Source organism: Pteronotus mesoamericanus, unplaced genomic scaffold (genome assembly GCF_021234165.1).
Source record: "Pteronotus mesoamericanus isolate MK-2021 breed Mesoamerican mustached bat unplaced genomic scaffold, CSHL_Meso_final scaffold_651, whole genome shotgun sequence".
NCBI lineage: Eukaryota > Metazoa > Chordata > Mammalia > Chiroptera > Mormoopidae > Pteronotus > Pteronotus mesoamericanus.
The window spans coordinates 5,448,948-5,472,127 of record NW_026555325.1 but is presented as its reverse complement, the minus strand read 5'-3'; the positions used below and the strand labels follow the sequence as shown (position 1 = coordinate 5,472,127).

The 23,180-nt window shown below is 33.0% G+C and overlaps 1 protein-coding gene across 1 annotated transcript in view; it reads left to right on the top strand.

Moving 5' to 3' along the window:
• Nucleotides 1–23,180, top strand: part of LRP1B (LDL receptor related protein 1B) — a 1,772,547-nt gene that overhangs the window by 1,224,681 nt on the left and 524,686 nt on the right. Inside the window, exon 32 of the mRNA XM_054562474.1 lies at nucleotides 2,106–2,255. Coding sequence (XP_054418449.1) covers nucleotides 2,106–2,255 — 150 coding nt within the window. The remainder of the gene's footprint in view (nucleotides 1–2,105; nucleotides 2,256–23,180) is intronic.

Genomic DNA, 23,180 nt, shown 5'->3' with positions numbered 1-23,180 from the left:
CATTTAAACCAAGGGCACAATGCCAAAGCTCAATTCAGCAAGAGATTCAGAGATGGATAAAAACACAGCTATATAAAAATGTATATTGTTCTCTGGTGGTTGGGCTTGACTGAAAGATAAAATTTAAAATACCAAGAAGGATAGATAACTTTCCTAAATAAAATTCTTTATAAATGTATTTGTTAATTCAATTTTTGATGAAAATTTGGCAAAGAAATTTTGGGTCTTTAATATTGATATTTTGTATTATCAATAATATACAGTAAAGGTATTCTTTGATGCTGAATACAAATAGGATTATGTGCTTTAGATAGTCAACTAAGCAGAAAGTAAAGGAGACTCCCTCTGGAAATTAAGTGGTTTAAACCAGAATTTTTTACACTAGAAAAGATGCACAAAGGTACCTGCAGAATAACCAAATTTCTATCATAAAAAATAAATGGTGATTAAATTTTTAATCTGAAAATGACTATAAAAATATATGACCGTAGAATATGACTGTGATAGTCATGATTTGATTATTTTTTCATTGTGATTAAACACAATCACCCACAATGTTCTTAAAGAAAAAGAGAAGGAAGGAAAAAAGGAAGGGAAGGAGGGAGGGAGGGAGGAAAGGGAAAGGAAAAAGGAAAGGAAAAAGGAAACAAAAGGAAGAAAAGAAAAGAAAAGAAAGGAGAAAACTTGAAAATGTCTTCCTCAAAATATCTAATTTTATGCATTGTGATTTTCCTGGTGAAACTTCCAGACTTCTATTACCAATAAATCAGTTAATACATGATATATTATATAGATGTTGGGTTATTTCTACTTTATTAAAAGTGGTCTGATAAATCAATTTCACTCTCTGGCCTAGGACTATCAACAATTGAGAATATTGAGCTGTGCTTAATCCTCTCTCAATGCAATTGAATTGTAATTCTCTTCATTTGTTTCCCTCCCCTCCTTCCCCACCATCTTTTTCCCTTCTTGCCTTCATTTTTTATTTAATCTTAGATTTTTTTAATAGAGAAAAGATTTTCCTGTGGTTTGTTCAATTCATTTTCTGAGGGAGATTTCAGAAACAGTTTTTTGTATTGTATGCCTGAGTATATGTATGTTCATATGTACTTTTCAACAAGTAGTTGTGGATTACAAACAATCAAAGTGGAGACACAGGGTTATTGTTATAATGTAGATCCTGAGCCTATTGAGCACTCAAGTACTTAAAAAAATTTGTGCTAAAACCCCTTGTCAATCAAAACATACATATACTGAGAAGTTTGATAACCATAAACACCACTCTAACATATAAAATGGTCTGTAAAATACAATAAAGATAACCTACATTGATACATTGTGATTTTGGCTTAGTTCACTTGTTGAATGGTTAATCGTCTAGGCAGCCTGTAAATGAGCCCAGTTCAATTCCATATATCAGTGAAATTAGTAATTGTTGAAATTCTTCTCCTTTTGGATTTACTTAAAAAAAAGTTGAATCCTCCAATTTAAGCCTATTGTATATCTGCCAAAAGTAAATTTTACTGAATATATATAGGAGGGGTTATAAATTTTATAAGTCAAATTAGTATCCCAAATGAGCATTACACAGTAAAACTTTCTGAAGCCAACTGATGTAATAAGAGGGCAGACACTCATTTTGGAAATAGAACCTTCAAGAAAATTTCTGGAATGATCACCTGCGATCTAAGGATGAATTTTTAACTATTCTATGTATTATTTTCCTTATCTATAAAGTAGAACTCAATGCCATAAGATCATTGTGATAATCAACAGAGAAAATGCCTTATATAATGCCTTATAAAAGTATATTGTTTCATAAAAAGTTAAAACAGAATATGTATGGGGTGAGAAATTGTAGATTTACAGTTGTAAGTATGCAAAATAGAGACTTTATTTTTGTATAAATATTTATTTGTTATTATACTATTTATTTTTATTAACTTACTTTTGCCCACCCCTCTATATTTCTCATTAGCTAGACATTGTATTTTAAGACAAAAATCTGAGTTTGCAACATAATTTTTCCCCTCAAATCCAGTGCAATGTGTCTATTACTACTTAAGTGGCTACCATTATGTTTAAGATGTATAATTTAATTACAGGTCTATCGATAGACTACATGGAAAACAAGCTTTATTGGATCAGTTCTGGAAATGGAACCATAAATAGATGCAGCCTAGATGGCGGTAATTTAGAAGTAATAGAGTCAATGAAAGAAGAATTAACAAAAGCTACAGCCCTAACCATCATGGGTAAGTGCAGTGGTTCTATAGTTAGGATGTGTTGTATTGATTGGGGTTTGATTAATTATGACCTGTTAAAAGCTGAGAAGAGTCACTGCTCCATTAACTCCAGAAGCACATTTAAATTGCACATCTCTGTGAGAATTTTTTTCTTCTTCTTTTCTTAACATTAGCGAACAGACTTGTAAGATTATCTAGATGAGGGGCTTTATCATTATTGATTATTTGCTTCCTGTGATTTGTTTTATTTTACAATTATTTTCTGTGTTCAAGTGCAGTGTTTTAAAGTATAAGGGCCTTATGTATTTGTCACAATATCAGATCTGCTATGTCTCTGCTTATAAAGGATAGCTTGGTCGATGCAGACAATTCAAGACACAAGGCCACAGGGCCCATTCAATTAGGATTGAAATTATTCTCCCACAAATAGTTCTTTTCTATACAGGCATATCTCCATGATATTGCAGGTTTGGTTCCAGACAATCACAATAAAACATATATTGCTGTATAGTGAGTCACACTAATTTTTTTGGTTTATCGGTGCCTATAAAAATTATATTTTCCCTATGCTTCTAAGTGGGTAGTCTACAAAGTGGGTAATAGAATTATGTCTAAAGCAGCAATGTATATACCTAAATTAAAAAAAAAATATTTTATTGTCAAAAAAGGCAGGCAATCATCTGAGGCCTCAAGACTTGTAATCATTTTGCTGGTGGAGAGTCTTTCCTCAAGTTGCCTGATCAGGGTGGTGTGGTTGCTGAAGGTTCAGGTGGCTGTAGCAATTTCTTTTTTTCTTTTTTAAAAGTTTTTATTTTATTTTATTTTATTTTTTTAATATATGATCTTTATTATATTTTGTCCATTACCATTTAGTCCCTTTTACCCCCTCCCCCCAGCAATCACCACGCTGTTTTCCATGTCCATGAGTCCTTTTTCCTAAGTAGGAGTACAATGAAGTTTGTCACATCAATTGATTCTTCCTCTCACAAGTGATTTCTCTGCAGCACATATACTGTTTGATAGCATTTTACCCATCGTAGAACATTCAAAGTCGGAGTTAATCCTTCTAAACAGTTTTATCAACTGTCACTGTTTTATCAACTAAGTTTATATAATATTCTAAATCCTTTTTGTCATTTCGATAATCTTCACAGCATGTTTATCAGGAGCAGATTCAGGAATGATGGCTATTTCACTTTCTTATTATTTGTATGTTCACTGAAGGGGAAGTACTATAACTTTCTTCAAGAACTTTTCCTTTGCATTCATAACTTGGCTGTTTGGCACAAAACATGGAACTTTTGGCCTGTATACGCTTTCAACATGCCTTTTTCACCAGTGTAGTCATTCTAGCTTTTGATTAAATTATATGTGACTCTTCCTTTCACTTGAACACTTTGAGGTCATTGTAGGGTGAATAACTGGCCTAATTTTAATATTTTTATGTCTCAGGGAGTTGGGAAGCCCAAGGAGAGTAAGAAACATAAGGGACAGCCTACCACTGGAGCAGTCAGAGCTCACACACATTTATAAATTAAGTTATCTAACATGGGCACAGTTCCTGGTTTTCCAAAGCAATTATACCATAACAAATATAATAAAGAAAAAGTTTGAAATATTTTGAAAATTACTAAAATGTGACTCAGAGACACAAAGTGAGACAATGCTGATGAAAGATGGTTCTGATAGAGTTGGTTGACACAGGGTTGTCACTAACTTTCAATTTATAAAAAATTTAGTATCCAGAAAGTACAGTAAAGCAAAGCACAATAAAATGAAGTATGCCTACATTTAGGAGGGATATTTTAATAATTTGAGCCTCTTTTCATTCATTTTCTTCAATCTTCTGGAAAATAAGTTGTCAGGCAAGTAAGACAATTACCAAGCTGAAATGGAGGCATCGCTTTCCATAGAAAAAGTAGCGAAACTCTATGGTATTAATCTTAGAAGCTGATTTTTCAAATGTGAATTTTAATTAAAAAATATAGTTTGATTTTAAGAAAAAGATGTAAGGCCCCAGCTGATGTGACTCAGTAGATTGAGCACTGGCCTGGGAACCAAAACTTTGCTGGTTCAATTCCCAGTCAGGGCACATGGCTTGGTGTGGGCCCAGGTCCCCTGCTGGGGACGTGCTAGAGGCAATCTATTAATGCATCTATCACACATTGATGTTTCTCTCCCTCTGTTCTCTAAAAATAAATAAATAAATCTTAAAAAAAGATGGAAGAATGGATATCATAAGGAAGCTCTTTTTAGTGAGAATTGTTGCATCTTTATTTAGTGAATGACTGGCTCAAAGACGAAGTTCAGGGTAGGTGACAGTGTAAGAATAAGATATTTCACGCAGAATTTCAGTAGTTATATTTGGTGACATGAAATCGGAAACCAATTTCACATTTACAATTCTAAATACCATGAAGTATTCAAAATAACTTTTAAAAACGATATACTATTTATGAAAAGTCAATTTGAAGATATTTTAAAAGTTAATTACATAAGCCTTTTAATTCAATATCTACAATCTTTTAGCTCTTTCACCATTTCACAGATTCAGTGAGTTTTTTGTTTTTGCTTTTGTTAATGACTGTTTGTGAAGATATGAAGCTTATAAGTAGACTATTGTTGAGATAAAGTTTGAAATTTTATTTCCTAGAAAAAAATATATGTTTTTATCACTTGTAATTTCAATTGGAAAAACAAAACCCATCCTTTTACCCCTACCAAAAAAGAAAAACAAAAAAAAAAAAGAGGGGGGGGTGATTTAAAAAGTTAATTAAAACTATCTTATGAAAGTAAATGTACTTAGGTGTTACAAATTATTATTTAAAAACAGGATGAGTTCAAGATATAAGAATTTTTAAAAAAAATTTTCAATTACAGTTGATATTCAGTATTAGTTTCAGGTGTACAGCATAGTCTTTAGACCTTTACATAACTTACAAAGTGACCGTCCAATAAGTCTAGAAACATATGGCACCATGCAGAGTTATTACACTACTATTGCCCATATTCCCTATGCTGCATTTTTCATCCCCATGCTTATTTTGTAGCTATCAATTTGTACTTCTTAATCCTTTCACCTTTTTTGTCCCAGCCCCCCAAACCTCTCCCATCTGGCAACCATGAGTTTGTTCTCTGTATCTATAAATTTGTGTGTGTTTGGTTATTTTGTTTGTTTTAGATTACACATATAAATGAAATAATATATTTGTCATTCTCAGTCTGACTTACTATGATTAATAGAACACCCTCTAGGTCTATGCATGTTATTGCAAATCATTTCATTATTTTTTTATGAAAAAGTACCACATCTTCTTTTTATCATTTATCTATTGTTGGGCACTTGGGCGACTTCCAAATTTTGGCTATTGTAAATAGCATAGCTATCAGTTTCAGATCTACAGCATAGTGGTACCCCAATATGTCAAGTACTCAACCAGCTGCATATGTAGTTATTATGCTATTATTTACTATATCTCCTAAGCTATAATTTATATCTCTTTGATTATTCTGTAAGTATTATTTACAATAGCCAAGAAATGGATGCAACCCAAGTATCCATTAGTAGACATGTGGATAAAAAAGCAGTGGTACATATACGTAATGGAATACTTCTTGGCCATAAAAATGAATGAAATATTACCTTTTGCAACAGCATGGATGGATCTAGAGGGTACTATGCTAGGTAAAATAAATCAGACAGAGAAAGGCAACTATATTACGATTTCACTCAAATGAGGAATCTGAAGAACAAAATAAACAAACCGACAAAACAGAAAGAGACTCATAGGTACAGAGAACAGACTGATGATTGACAGGGTAGAGGGTTTTCACACACTGGGTAAACATGGTGAAGGGATTAAGAAATGTAAATTGATAGTTACAGAATAGTTTAATAACATTTTGATCAGAAAAATGCTTGCTATGATTTCAGTCTTCTTAAAGTTATTGAGATTTATTTTGAGACCTAATATATGTTCTATCTTGGAAATGTTTCATGTGCATCTTAAGAGAATGTACATTTTACTGCTTTGGGTTGAAATGTTCTAAAAATATCAATTAAATCCATATGATCTAAAGTGCCATCTAGGACCACTGTTTCCTCTTTTGATTTTCTATGTGGTTGATCTATTCCTTGATGTCAATGGGTGTTAAAGTCCCCTACTCTGATGCATTACTGTTGATCTCTCCTTCTATATTCACATATATTTGCTTTATATACTTAGATCATCCTACATTGGGTGCATTAATGTTTACAAGGCATAAATCTTGTTGGATTGTTTCCTTTATCATTATAAAGTATCCTTTTTCTGTCCTTGTTATAGTCTTTGTTTTTAAGTCTATTTTCACTGATATAAGTATTGCAATCCCTGTGCTATTTGTACAGCATAAGGTTGCCATTTTTCCTCATTGTGTGTGTGTGTGTATGTATATATATATATATTTATATCTCAATACATGGATATCTCCACAATTTTGTACCTGACAGGTAGGTTATTTTAGAGTAACAATTTATTTGCAATTGTTTTATAAAGCCACAAGAAAAAAAAATATTTCATAATACCCATCCTTGCCAAATTAACAAGAAAAAAATTTGTGTATGCACAAATTTTAAATAACCTAAATAAAAATCAAGTTTAAATTTCTAAAGTAGTTAGGTAAGCTATAACAATCCCCAAATCACATCAACAACGTGTTTTCAAAAATGTAATTCCAGTATACTTTATAAAGTCAATTCAAACTGGCAAATGATATAAGCAAGGAACCCAATAAATGAGAGGAAACATGTTAAAAATCTAGCATCATTGACTTTTTAGTGAAAAAAAATATATATACTATAAAAATTATTGCCTCATAGAAATGTGTAAGGCTTAAGAAAAGTTTATTCCTGCTAATACAAATACTACCAACCCTGCCATAAATAGAAAATCAGTACTACATTTACAGAACTGAATGCTATAGACCTGGTCTCAAAAAATGGATCAGTAGACCATTTTAGCTAAATAAATAAAGTTAGTTTATTTTGAGATAAATACCATATATTTCCATGTATAATGTGCACCCATACTTTTGGCCCAAAGTTTCAGGAAAAATATCTTCATTTTAACTTTTTATTCAATTATATATTTATTTATTTATATTTAGATACTTGTTATTTGTATTACAAAGGAACTGTAGCATTATTTTTGAACACATTATGGTACAATAAATTTTATGTAACAACTAATTGCAAAACACAAGAACAGATACAAGTTATATCAGATACTACCCATGTATAATGTGCATCCTTATTTTTCCCTAAAAAATTTGGGTAAAAATGTACACATTAAACACAGCAAAATACAGCAGAAGAGAGAAAATTTGGGTGGAATCATAATGTCTATATTGTGCCATTGCTGTGAATCTGATGCACTGCATGAGAATCAAATCTTGTGTAAATTATAATTATTTTAACAAGTATGGTTATGTATGTGTACCCCTTCCTACTACCATAATTTGGTTAATCCTGAAAAATAAAAATAAATGTAATGAGACTTACAAATGCCTTTATTATCAAAATATGAGCTGGATATATCAAAATACATCTAACAGTTTGACAGGTTAAAATTTGAAGGCCCTCACTATAGAGAAGCAGGGAATGGGAGTACCTGTACTTCAAAAGGTTTCCTAGCTTGGTTCTGCACTTGCCCTTTTGTTCAGATACCCCTTCTTATTTGAGAACCACTCTGTTTCTTTGGGGATGTAATCACGAGTAGTGATGTGTGTCCTGCTGAGGTTGAATATTAGTTACACAAAAGAAGGCAATAAAAAAGTAAAACACTTACTACCATCCAGAGTATTACTGATAATTACTCTTTAATATTTTTCTTAACATTTTAAAGAAAATATTTGCCTACAGTACTAGTTCATGCATATATATCTCTCTCAAATATGTATATATGCATATACACATACATATGTTACATGAAGCAATTATTTGTACTATGATGTAACCAGCTATTTTCCTAGTGTAAGCCAGCTCTTCAGAGGGGTTACATAGGTGACTGATGATAATTCACTGAAAGTTTGTCTTACTAATATTTAAGAGTTGTTCTACTAAAACTGAGTTAAAGTTTTCTTTGGACTCATTTACATATTTCTTTGGAAACTTTAAAAAATATGTAAATTTCAAAGATTATAAATTGCATATACTTGCAGTTCCCAGTTTTTAAACCAGTTTATACAAAATAAACTGTAAAAAACTTTGAAATATTAAAATTAGAAAAAGCAGAAGGCATTTGATAATACATAGATAAAAATAAAGCAATTATTTGATGATTCAACCAAGTCCAAGATCCCAAGACCAAGATTGCTATTTCTAAGTTTCACAAACATTTTGCCACTTTTGGGGGGAGGTAGAGTTTCATTCCCATCCCCTTAAATGGGTTGGACTTAGTGTCTTACTTCTACTGTGATAGTGTATGACTTCTTAAATGAGATTATAAAGGAGTCTGTCTTCCTGCATGTCTTCTCTTGGATCACTCATGTGGGCAAAGCCAGCTGAAATGTTATGAGGTCACTCAGGCAGCCAAAGGAAAAGTTCACAGAACCAGAACCAGAACAAACTGCATAGCTGCCCCAAATTCCTGACTCACAGAAACTATGTGAGGCAATAAATGTTTATCAATTTAGGATGCTGTTTTGGAGGTAATTTGTTAAAAGACAATAAATAAAGGGTCAAGTCAAGGAAAGTGTATAAAGGACCCATGGACAAAGACAACAGGGAGAGGGAAGAGTAAATGGGAGGTGGGGGTGGGTAGGACAGGGGAGAGTAATGAGGGGGGGAATGGGGACAACTATAACTGAACAACAATAAAAACTGTTAAAATATCTCAAAAATAACTCATATGTCATTCCATCCATGGAACACTCATTCATTTATAATAAGACTTAAAAATATAATACTTATTTAATAGTAAGGCATTTCATGAATGGTAAAGTATATCAGGTGTCATAATACCAAATAGCTTCAAAATGATGTTACTTAACAACTGAGTCCAGGCTTCATTATCTAGATTTTATGGTGGTGGCAGGAAGTATAATATAACTGGGGAGAGCTAATGACCTACCAGATGGTAGAATACCTCTCAACTCATTTTTGTCATAATGAACATTAACATTTTTACTAGATTTTTCACTTTCCAGAAAAAACAAAAATCCAGATTTTATTTAAAATCTCACAATTTTTAATGTTAGTAAATTACCATGTGTGTGTGTGTATGCATACACATATGTGCTAGAACATATTGTACAGGCTAACTGTGAAGGCTAATACTATACTAGCCAAGCAAACTAACCAACAATAACAACAAAAAAGACCCATCACAACAACCCTCTGTGTGTTTTATTCAGTCTAGAGGTCATCAGTTGGCACCCCTGGTTTGATTATTGTTTATATGGTAACGTAGAATTGTTGAGAGAAGAAGATGGACTTAAGGAAGATAACACCCAGCTGAACCATTAGAGGGACTTGGTAGGGGGAATATAACCTGATAGAGCCGACATAACTTACAGAGGAGAAGTCAATAAGGGATCTCTCTCCTAGAACAGGACATATGATTTTGCAACAAAGATTTGTGGTTTTATTTTACCAGACCTTGCAATCTGCCTGAGGTATACACAGATGAACAACATATGAAAGTGAGGTCCACCTCATATTTGATTTCAAATGTAACTTCTAGATGTAGAACTTGTACCTTTGCAACAATGGATACTCAATTCCATTTATTTTTTTCAACAAGTTTAGCACCTACTTTATATCAGGTGATATTATACATGGTAGTGAGAATCCTGACTTCATGAAGCTTTCAGAGAAACAAGGGAGACAGACAATAAGGAAAATGAATAAAAACACATGGAGTGATAGGTAACTGTTAAGGACAAAAAAACAAAACAGAGAGAAAAGATAAAAAGTACAGTGGTATAGGATAGGTGTAAAATTTTAGATTTTATAGTGAGTGGTCAAGGACTGTCTTGCAAATATAATAGCTTCTAAGTAAAAATGTGAAATACCATGAGGGAAGGAAGAATAAAGGAGGGAGGGCAGAATAAAATAATGTCATGTCAACCAACAAGAACTGCTTTAGTTATTCATTTATTTTTCAGTTTTTATGTTATGTATTTAATGCTTTCTTTTAAAAAATATTAAAAATAATTACCTCAGAATCAATTTTACAGGTCATTCTGATAACTTACCATGTCCGACATCTTTTTAATTTACAGTGGTTCAATCTAATACAGTATTCTCTGTGCTTTAACTTTTATCCAGTGTGTCAAGTAATGGAGTTTATCAGAATTAATTTATACATTGTGTACAATGGCATTTTATGAGGACCCTTAACATCTTTTGCTATGGATTGAATGTTTGTGTTTCCCCAAATCGTATGTTGAAGTCCTGATTCATGGCATTAGGAGGTCAAGGCTTTGGAACGTTATTAAGCCATGGCTGTAGAGTCACCATGGTTTAATGTCCTTCTAAGAAGAGACCAGAAAGCTAGCCTCTCTCTTTGCCTTATGAGAATACAGAGGGAAGATTCAGGCATCCTGACCTTGGACTCCTAGTCTTTAGAACTGTGAGACATATATTTCTGTTGTTTAAGCCATCCAATTTTTGGCATTTCTGATATAATAGTCCAAACTAAAATATCTTTCCAGTTAGTAGACATAAGCTGACTAGGCTGTAAATTTAACATCAAATTCTCCCTCATTTAAAAAAATGACTTTGTCAATTGTTTTCTTTTCCACCTGGGAGTTAGCAAATACAATAGTTTTTGCTTTCAAATACAGCAGCTTTTAGCTGTAAAATTTTATCAACTACCTAGTTTCCTTAAGTGTTTTTTTCTCAGTATTTGGCAACTGTTCTTAAAGAAATTATTTTTTTATAAATATAGTTCAGGTTCATGAAGTAATGATACTCTAAAACATTTTCTTACATGACTTTCAAGTGGTTTGTGCTATAAAATAGTGTATAGTCATCTCTTTTTAATTTAACTATTAACGGCTTAGTTTTTACTTATAGAATTTTTTTTTGTATTTCCCTGATCACTAATACCTTCAGGACACAGTGAGTTAAATGTAAATTAACCAAGTTGCCATTCAATTTTAAGTACCTTAGTACCTTTACGAGGAGGAGGAGGTTAAAACTCTTGACTAAATTTAGGGATGTGGGTTATTTATGTATTACATTTAGCATGCTGTTTCATTTCACTGTCAGCATATACAGTTGGAGAGCTGACTGCACATATTGAAGACGAAGTTAGAAAAATCAATTCATGGAGCCAAGAGAAAACACACAAATAAAACAAAGGTACTTGTAGAAATAGGTTTATTAGTATTTGGAGAAAATTAAGATGGAATTAAAGAAATTGTAGGATGATGACTTGTCTTTTGCACTGGGGCAGGGAAGATCTGGGACAAGCGGACCATTTTAATCTAAAATAGGAATATGGGGATTATTCAAACAAACATGAAGAAATCTGTATGTCTATATAGAAAATTCCTCGCATCTCTGGGCTTAATGGTTGGCATCTTATTTATTATAGGATATCTTGATATAGTCCATTAAAATATGTCATGCAATAATATGTCAACTTTTACTAGACCAAGAGTTTGAGTCCAGAACACTACAAGGGGTATGAGCCTGAATTTAAACCTCTATCTTATGAGCTATTGATTCAGTGCTCTTTGCTAATCCATTGTGTACACTGTGACTCTTATTGAAATTCAGTTGTACATTTACTATTTTTGTTGTAGTTTTATGGGATATATGACCTTGAAAAATTTTATTTACCATGATATTTGTTGATAGGAATTCCAAAGTTAACTTTGAATATTCTTCTTAAATATCAAGAGAAATAGGGGTGTGTGTGTGTGTGTGTTTGTGTGTGTGTGTGTGTATTGAATGTCCAGGGATAGGGAGGTAGATAGATAGATAGAAAGATAGATGATTGATAAATATTTAAATCATGTATATATAGTTTTCATTGTACAATTAAAGCATAAGATTTTAAAATTAAGTGTAAGCTTAAAGATGATTGATTTATAATTTTTATCAATTAAAGAAGTTTACTTTAGGTTCCTACTATTTACTAACCAGCTCAGGATCTGGGATAATTACTAGGCCTTAATTTTCTATTTGGCAAAAATATGAGCCTTGACCATATGAGCTACAAAGTACTAAAAACCTTGTTCTTTTTTTTAAGTGAGTATTTTATTTTATTTATTATATTTCTGTTTAATTACAGTTGTTCCTATTTCCCCCCATTGCTCTCCCCTTCCCCACCCACCGCCCAAACCTTGTATGGTTTTATCACTAATGGTTGATCTAAGGGTGCAGGAAATAGGGTAACATAAACCATTGTCTAAGTTGAAGCAATGCTGGAGTGAAAAATATTGAGAAAAATAAAGTTCACTTATGAAGTTATGCTAATCAGAGTTCATATTAATGTATTTTAGAAGTTTGGCAAAATTATTCAATTTTGACTGTTAATAATTTGGTGAATGTTTACAACATAGAATTGATTAAATTCCTTGTCTTTCAAATAGATTGGTACTTTTTATAAATATTGGGTTGACCAAGAAGTTCATTCTGTTTTTAAGTAAAAATAAAAGACACACTTTTCATTTTCACCAATAAGTTTATTGAGCAACATATTTACTGTTTTGTTCCACTACCTTCTGCCATCTTTCAGGCAACTTCATAATTTCATCTTCCCGAACCTTTTTTACTTTTTGAGCAAAAAACTGTTCCAGGTGCAATTTTTTAGCTTTCCAGAAAATTGAAACATTTTTCCATTAAGAGAAGTTGTAAAGACTGAACTGAACGGAAATCAGGTGCAATGTCTGGTGAATATGGCAGATGAATAAGAACTTCCCAGCCAAGCTGTAGTTTTTGCCTGGTGATCAAAGAAACATGCAGTCTTGTGTTCTGCATTCTCTGTTGACTTATTCCAGATGCTTTTTTGTTGAGTGTTGCTTTCTGTTGGTCTAATTGAGAGCAGTACTTGCTGGAATTTACTTTTTGGTTTTCTGGAAGGAGCTCATAGCAGAGGAATACCTTGCAATCCCACCATATACACAGCATCACCTTCTTTGGTTGAAAACCTGTCTTTAGTGTGGTTGGCGGCAGTTCATTTTGCTTGCCTCATGATCTCTTCTTTTTCACATTATTGTAAAGTACCCACTTTTCATCGCCTGTCACAATTTGTTTTAAAAACAGAACACTTTCATTATGTTTAAGTAGAGAATCTCATGTGGAAATAAGATCAAGAAGGTTTCCTTCACTTAAACTTTGTGGAGTCCAAACATCAAAGCGATTAACGTAATCAAGCTGGTGCAAATGATTTTCAATGCTTGATTTGGATATGTTGAGTAATCAATGTGGTATAACATTGATTGTTCTCAATTGATATCTCAATTTTATCACTGTAACTTCAACTTTTCTACCTGACTGTGGAGCATTGTCCAGCGAGAAATCTTCAGCATGAAACTTTGCAAACCACTTTTCACATGTTCGACCAGCCACAACACCTTCTCTACATAGCACATAAATCTTTTTGTGTTTGTGTTTCATTTTTGTTTTTATCTTTCTTGAACTAATAAAGCATAATATGCTAAAAATGTTGCTTATTTTTCTTCAATCTTCAGTATTAAAATGACTACATAAAAATTCACCAATTTTGGTAATTTTTAAATTCATGTTCATAGAACAGCTGTCACATTACAATCTAACAAAATTGTTTCAAATAAGTTTAAAACAGCTAAGTGCTACTAGAAATATCTTAGGGAAAAAGAAACAAACAAATGTTTTAGCCAACCCAATATCCAAGTAGTTGTCTCCACACCTGGCTAATTTTTGAATCACTTGCAAAAAAGATGGCTAACTTCTCTTTAAAGTGAAAGAAATTTTGAGTCACAGGTATGAGCAAGAAATATTCTTTAATAACTCATTTCTATGAATAGTTAAGCTCTCAAATGAGTTTCTCTCTCATTAATTGCAGTTTAAATATATTATATTATTGATCTGTTTTAAGTAGCAATTTGCTAGACTATGTTTAATATATAAACATTAGAAGGATATTGAATTTTGGTTACTGTTAGAATCCATCATGGAAGGAAAAAAAGGCATGTTCTATGTGCATTTTTACTCTCCTATCAGAAATAAACTCAGTAATAATATCAGAAATACATAAGTAAGAAGTTAACTTCCCTTGATTTGGTTATGCCCACATATTTTTAAAATCAATGTTAACAAAATAATTGTTTCTCCTTCTGGGAGCCCTTGAAGAACTTTAACAAAATTAACCTATAAGAATACTTATTTAAAGTCCAGGTCTGTATGGGCAACTAATATTTGACAAAAGGGGCAGAAGCATAAAATAGAGCAATAATAGCCTCTTCAACAAATGCTGTTGGGAGAGCTGGACAGCTACATGCAAAAAATTGAAATTTGATCATCAGCTGACGCCATACACGAAAATAAACTCAACATGGATAAAAGACTTAAATATAAGTCACAACACCATGAAAGTCCTAGAGGAGAACATTGGCAGGAAACTCAGATATCTCATGCAAAAATTTTTTCACCAATATGTCTCCTAAAGCAAGGGACATAAAGGAAAGAATAAACAAGTGGGACCTCATCAAAATAAGAAGCTTCTGCACAGCTAAAGAAAACATCAGCAAAATGAAAAGGGAGCCAACCTTATGGGAAAATATATTTGCTAATGATACATCAGATAGAGGTCTGATCTCCAAGATATATAAAGAACTCACTTGACTCCACTCCAAGAAGACAAATGATCCAATCAAAAAATGGGCAAAGGACCTGGGCGGACACTTTTCCAAGGAAGAGATACAGAGGACCCAGAGACATTTGAAAGGATGCTTGGCATCACTTGCCATCAGAGAAATGCAGATCAAAACCACCATGAGGTACCACCTCACACCGATCAGAATGGCCATCATAAACAGATCAACAAACAACAGATGCTGGTGAGGCTGTGGAGAAAAAGGAACCCTAGTACACTGCTGGTGGGAATGCAGACTGGTGCAGCCATTGTGGAAAGCAGTGTGGAATTTCCTCAAAAAGCTGAAAATGGAACTACCTTTTGATCCATCAATTCCCCTGCTGGGACTATACCCTAAGAATCCCAAGACGCCAATTCAAAAGAACCTATGCACCCCAATGTTTATAGCAGCACAATTTACAATACAATTTACAATACAATTTACAATTTACAAGTGTTGAAAGCAACCTAAATGCCCATCAGTAGATGATTGGATCAAGAAATTATGGTACATTTACACAATGGAATACTACACAACAAAAAGAAAAAAAGAACTACTAAACTTCGCAACAGCATGGATGGAACTAGAGAGTATTATGCTAAGCGAAAAAAGCCAGGGGGCAAAAGACAAATACCATATGATCTCACCTATAAGTGGAACCTAACCAACAAAACAAAGATGCAAGGAAAATAAGACCAACAACACTGAAAGGAAAAGAAACCAACAGAGTCAAGAGGGAAGGAGGGAGGGGTGGGGGGGAAAGAAAGGGAAGGGGCAAGTCAAGGAACATATAGCAAGGACTCATGGACAAAACCAAAGTTGGAAAGGATTGAGGGAGGGAGAGGGGGGAGGGGCTGGGGAAAGTGGTGGGGAGAAGGCAGAGACAAATCTATTTGGAAAAAATAAATTAATTAATTTAAAAAATGAAGAAGAAATGAATACTTATTTATACTTTTCATGGGCTCACTTCACAAATTGAATTCATCATTATGCTAGCTACTGTGGAGATTCTCATTCTCAGCTCATGGATAGGTTGCCATGGGAAAGCCAAGGCTGTCCGATTAAAATGCTACCAGAACCATCTGAATATGAGAAGGTCATATTCATTTACTTAGGAATGAATGAAGTGTTAATATTTTGGCGATTAAATATTTCTATTGTTTTTACTACAGTTGCTATAACAAGCACTTGAAATTGTCTAGTCTCTTTGTTGACCGAAAGGAACTCCAATGGTAAAAAAAAAATCATTTTTTACCTACATCAGTACTTGAGTTGTCTCAGCTAATTTCTCGATATGCCTTTTAAAATTTTTGGCTGTATTCATTTCAGCAAAATGTTATGTGGTTTAATCACAAAGTTAGGATTTATTAAGAAACATTTCTAGAACTCAACTAGTATACTTGTTATTAACCCTCAGATATATAATGTTTATAAATAATGATAGAAATTTGAAAAATATGTATACAACAAACAACCCATAAAATTGGCATGTAGAAATTATCAAAAGCTTTTTTTTTATTTCCTAAGATAAATTATTATTGGCCATTATTATTGGTAAAGTTCCATGGCCTCTATGGAACATTACAAATAATGGCAAGTGAGAGGGTGTAAGTTTGGTGCATTTAGTACTGTTAAGATCCTTAGACTGAGCACTCACAGATTCACTCTGAAATCCAGTCTGAAAGATCTTCTAAGCTAGTCTTACAACAATGCAGCATGTCTGATAACATCAAAGTTCTTGCCTTCAGTAGTTCACCTTATGGAGTCATTTCCTCTGTTTAGTGCAATGCAAGTTCCCTTTACGTGTTGTCAAGTGCAGGCATTTTTTTGTTTGTTTTTTTGAAAATCAAAGCTTACTAAATATTTGTCTCCCTCTGAGTGTGATAAGAGGCTGAAACATAGTTTCATTTCTTTGGACTTCCAGTTTTCCTTTTATGTCTGATAGCTCTCTAGTTTGATTTGCTGTTTTCCCTTCCAGTCTAGTTAGGTACTTGACTTTATGTAGGGGCTAAGGAAACAGCTCCTTCCTTCTTTTCACTCTCTGTATCTCCACTCTCCAATGATCAAGAACTGCTATGTTCTGACTTGCTGTAACACCCGCTACTTATCCATAATATTTCAGAACCAAAATAAGCACTTACAACTTATTCTGAAATGCTCATTTTGTCTTCCTTTTCATTCAACAAAACTTGTTTGTCACAGAATTAATAGTTTCACCTTATAGATAAAGGAACTTAAGGTCAATAAGATTTGTAAAAACCCAAAGCAATAGTAGTCCCAATTTATAAAGACACTTAGAGTCAATAAGGTCTGTGAACACCTAGTCCTCTGAGATTCAAGTTCAGAGAAACTGATCAAGTTAAGTGCCCTTTTCACTGCTAGGGAGAGGCTTTCCTGTTAAACTATATTTTCTTTAGATCTTCCCCTACCTCCACTTCAATCAGTCAAATGCAATTTCATCCAGGTAAATTTTTTCTCTCTATCATATTATGCCCACTTATTTCTGTTTTTCTTGCTATTTCTTGTTCCTTGACTGATTTTCATATTTATTAACTACCCTTATAGGTGAAATACCACTCATTAAGACCTCTTTCAACTTTACATCATTGTGATTTGAGATAGTTTTCTCTTCCTCTGAGCTTTTTTGTATTTTCTTAATGCAGTAGAATTATTTTTGTCTTTCTAATGTGTGAACATGCTTCACTTCTCCATAATTAGGAATCACATTTTATTCATATATGCATCATTCATGACACACAGAAAGGTGCTTTACACTGAGTACATTTCAATAAATAATAGTAAAATGTATGAATAAATAAAACAATGTTCATCTGCACAAAAAAACTATCTGTCACAGCAATCAAATTACATATTTTTAATCAGATCAGGAACATGCTTATGTAGAATGATAACAACCATATATATCAATATATTGTAGAATTTATATATAGTGGGCTTTCCATATCTGTTGGTTTTACATCCACAAATTCAGTCAAATGAAGATCAAAATTTTTTAAAAACCCAGAAATTTCCAAAAAGCAAAACTTGAACTTGCCGCTGTCTGAGCACAATACTGAATCCATTTAATGAAGTGATATATAGACTGTAGCCTATATGCAAATATAGATTATATACATAACCCACCATTCTATGTAAGGGGCTTGAGCATCCACAGACTTTAGTATCCTTGGGGATATCCTGAAACCAATTTGCACTGTGGATATTAAAGAATGACTGTGCAAATATTAGAAAATACTTAAAATGTCAAGTCAAAAAACATGTATAAAGGACCCATGGATATGTATAAAGCCAAAAGGGGGAAAGATTTAGGGTGGGAGGTGGGAGTGGGTGGGGCAGGAGACAGTGGTGGTGGGAAAATGGAGACACGTGTACTTGAACAGTAAAAAAATAAATAAAATATTTGAATTAAAAAAGAAAGAAAATGAATAACAAGATAAATGTGTAAAATACAGTCATTATTTTGACTGTACATATTTTGCATACATATGTATATAGAAATGCAAAAAAGAAGGGTGGCATTGGATTGTGTTTGTTCTCAAAGGAACTAAACAGATTAATGGATTAGGGAAATAAAAATATACCCATAAGTACACACAAGTGAAAGAGTTCCAAAACAAAAGAAAAACTTTGGTGTTTTGAATGTTCTAAGTTCTTTAAGTTAGTCTCTCACAGCTAGGCCTAAGAGCATTATTTTCTTTAATAACAATAATTGATAGTCTAAATAAATAAAGCATTCTACTGTTCAATTTACAAATCTTAACTCATGCAAGTCTCACAGCAATCCCTCGAGAGAGGTACTATTAACACTGCTTACTTTACAGGTTCCAGCTGAGTTCAGCTAGTGTAAATTAATTGCTCAGGGTTACACAGTTAATAGTGTAGCAAGCTTTCTAAACCATGATTCTTAGACTCTAAAACGAGTATTTCTTCTCGGAATTTGTCCTGCAGATATAGTTACTCTAAGATGCACGTGTACTGAGATGTATACAAGAATATATTTTAAAATGGTACATAAAATTAGAAAAGTCTGGGGAAAAATACACATGTCTATTGTAAAAGACCAGCCAAGTGAATTATGGAATATATGTATGGTAAAATGTCATTCATGCAGGTATTAAAATATTTGTTAATCTATATATTAATTTGAACTATTATCCAAAATATATTTTAATTGAAAATAGCTAGGTTCAAAAAGCCTAGCACAAGCTGCTTTAATTTTTTTCATACGTATGCATTTCTTTTCTTTTTTTTTAATTTTTGATTTTAAAGAGAGGGGAAGTGAGGGAGAAAGGGAGGGAGAGAAACATTGATGTGAGAGAGAAACATCAATTGGCTTTCTGCCATACACATCCTGGGTGGGGACTGAACCCACAACATAAGTATGTGCCCTGACTGGGAATCAAACCAGTGACTTTTCGGTTTGCAAGATTATGCCCCACCCACTGAGCCACACCAGCAATGGCCATATGCATGTTTAATTGAGAAAACAAATTTAGATATATATCTTTAAATCATATGACACTATTTATCTCAATAATTATTATTTACAGTATCTACTCTCTAAATTTACGTGCATTATTGTTAATAGACACAGTAACCATTCAAAGGAGATATTGTAACTGCAATATTACCATTGAAAACAATGTGGGTTTTCTAAGATTAATTCTGGGTCTCTAATGTAAATCTAACTTCAAAGTTACAATTCTCAGCCCAGGTGATTTTGTCCATCAGGCAACATTTGGCACTGTCTGAAGACATTTTAGATTGCCACAAGTTCTGGGTAGAGAGAGTTGCTACTCACATTATGGTGTGCAAAACAGAGATATTGGTAAATATCCTACCGGACACAAGGTAGTCCTCTAAGAACTACTGGGCCTGAAATGTTAATTTTTTATAAATGCGTAATATTAATAGTTAATATTGAAAAACCTCCTCTATACCCCGGACATTCTTGTTGACTCCCAGAGGCCAACCAACTAACCATATGAAACCTGATATTGTGACTGTAGACCTATCATCACAAATTTTGGCTAAAGTAGAAACCCTTAAAAATAAATAAGTAAAAGCAAACCTGATGTTTATAAATGCTGATGGTAGGAATTGTTTTGAAGGGAAAGATAGGGTGGCAGATAATGGAGGGAAGATACACATCTTTTATGTTTGTTTTCTCTCTTTTAAATGTAATTCAATAAAAAGACTCAGGATTGGCATCTCATATTTATACTTATCCTATACCTATGAATCATATAATACACATAGTATCCTTATCTGTCCCAATTTTCATTCATTTACTCATTCAACCATTTATTAAGCAACTGTTATGAGCCAGGCACAATCTAGATGCTAGGAATCATGCAAGACATAACACAGGTAACAGTCCTCTGTGGTTAGATGCTGATACTGCCTGGGGTGGAGAAGATTGTCTCTGGGACAGTATATAAGAAAATAAGTGAAATAAAATTTGTCAGGCGGTGCAAATAAAATTCAACCAGGGCATAAGAACAGGGAGTAAGAGTTGGATTGGGGAGAAGGAGCAGGCCATGGCAACTTTCACTGAGAAATGACAAATGAAACTTTGAAATGAGGGAACTAGACATTCAGGTATCTGGGGAGAGACCATGCAAAGAAGAGATAACAGGAAATGCAAATTGCAAATAACTATTTGGCCATATTCTAAACACCTTTTGTTTTTAAAACAGGAGGCTACATCTTTCTCTCTTTCTTCCTTCCTCCCTCCCTTCCTCTCTCTCTCTTTCTTCCTTCCTCCCTCCCTTCCTCTCTCTCTCTCTCTTTCTTCCTTTCCTCCTTCCTTCCTTCCTTCTTTCCTTCCTTCCTTCCTTCCTTCCCCCCTTCTTTTTTCTTTCCTTCCTTTTATGTTTTTGTGCTATAGGCATCTAACTTTCTCCCTTCATGGAAACCATGGAACTTTTACTATGTTTAAAAAATATCTGATATTTCATGGGGTTTCATTGCTGCCATAAATAATCTACTAAAATAGAATACATATTTAATTTATGCATATGAGCTAAAAGTAATAATCTACAATAACTTCTCTAAAGAAAAGCTTTTAGCTTTCATGTGTATAAAATTACTAATAATGATGAAATTAGTTCTGCCCCATGTGTTCTGCTTTATTTCCACTGTATTATATACAATGTTACTATTAATGATTATGTATTTAATAAGAAAAAATGATAAATTCTACTAAATATGATTATTTCAAGCCATTATGGTTAATGTTTATAAAATATTAAACTATAAAATCACTCACACAAAGAAAGTACCAATTATAGTCATTTAGAATAAACTTAATTTTGAGAACTAGTTTGTTGCATTAATTTCAAATGTCCTAAAATTAAAAACTTGAATGATTTATGTTATGAAATTGTATCATACAAGTTAAAATTATCTAGATTTAGAAAAATTAACTTATCCTTTAAAACACAAGATTGATTTTTTTGAAAGACTGATCTCTAGAGGCCAGATTACATACAATATTTATAAAACATTTGTTTGTAAAAATCATTCATGAAGCATGGGACACAGTGCTTGAGAATGATCTTTTCAATTAAGTCTTTAAGACAGATTAGAAAAATAATCCTATTTTTGTCTATCTTAAAGATTAAAAAATGTTAATTCTGTTAGATATATGAATGATCATCAGTGCAATTAAATTTTAGATACCCATATTGTTATTATTGTTGTGTTTATAACTAAATTATGTGAACATGTTCTACTTAAGAAAATATAGTAAGGAAAAGTACAGCAAACAACATATCATTTACAAAAGTATCAAATGAGATCCTATTTACTTAAAAATTATGTTTACAACCACTTTTCAGTAAAAGATCCAGTGATTTCATTGTTATACGTAATTTGATATATACAAACCAGTTTATATTAAATGTACTATAATTATGCTATATATTTTAAGTGATTATGCTTTCAAATTATACTGTTCTAAAAAAGGATGAGTCACTTTTTAGTGTATACTGAGCAATGTCACTTAGTGCAAAGCACTTCAAATATATCCACATAAATTTCCTAAGCCATCTGTCTTATAATTGCCATAATAATATTCATTAAAGTAACAATAATATATAAAATATATCTAGGCAATTTGCCCAGCACCAAGTATAGCACATGGTTTTCTTCACTAAGTACTCAAATCACCATTAATGAAAACTAATAGCCCATCAAAATTTACTTTGAAAGTCCTATGAGAAATCTCTGAAGAACTACATGTGATACTATTCCAATAATTTTTGTCACCTTAAATTGTTGTGTCCCAATATGCTGGTATTCTTAACACTAATTACCAAACAATGGATAAATACTACAGTTACAAAGTGTATTTTAGTATGCCATTTTTTAACTAAATTATGTATTAGTGATCAGAGAATGGTTACATCAACATAAATGAAATAATTAAATCAACTCAGCTTTACCATACGTAAAAGAGTTATATAGTGATCATTTCCCCTTTGTAAACTTCTAAAGATTAACTTTCTGGAACCATTTTCAAGGAAGAAAAATGACATCATTCATGTTTATGGCATTTAAAAAGGACAGGGGAGACCCGAGATGACAGAGGAGTAAGTGGAAACTATACTAACTTCCTCCCAGGACCAAACTGGAATTACAACTAAATTTAAGAAAAATCAACCTGAATAACCAACTGAACACTACCTCTAGAGAAGACATATAACCAAGCACATACAGAGGAAACCACTTCACCACAAGATTGTTAGGGACTGTGGAGGTGTGAGAGGGCTGGCTGCACTCCCACAAGGAGCACCTCAACTTCCAGAGGGATATTTCAGCAGCCAGGGGGTCCCCCTGAGAAGGAAGTCATCTAAACCCCAAGCTGGGCTCCCCAGGCTAGAGCACCAGAACCAGGAAAGGAACCTAAATAACATCAAGCTGTGAAAAGCTGTCTGCCAGGGAGAGACCACTGGAGATGCAGAGAGCCTTTTAAAAGGCCAATGCACAAAATTTCATTTGCAGCCACTTACCCTGGGCTCTGACAAAGGGAGAGCAAAGTGGACTAGAGATACTTGAGGAGAGCCTAGGGTTGGCAGCTTT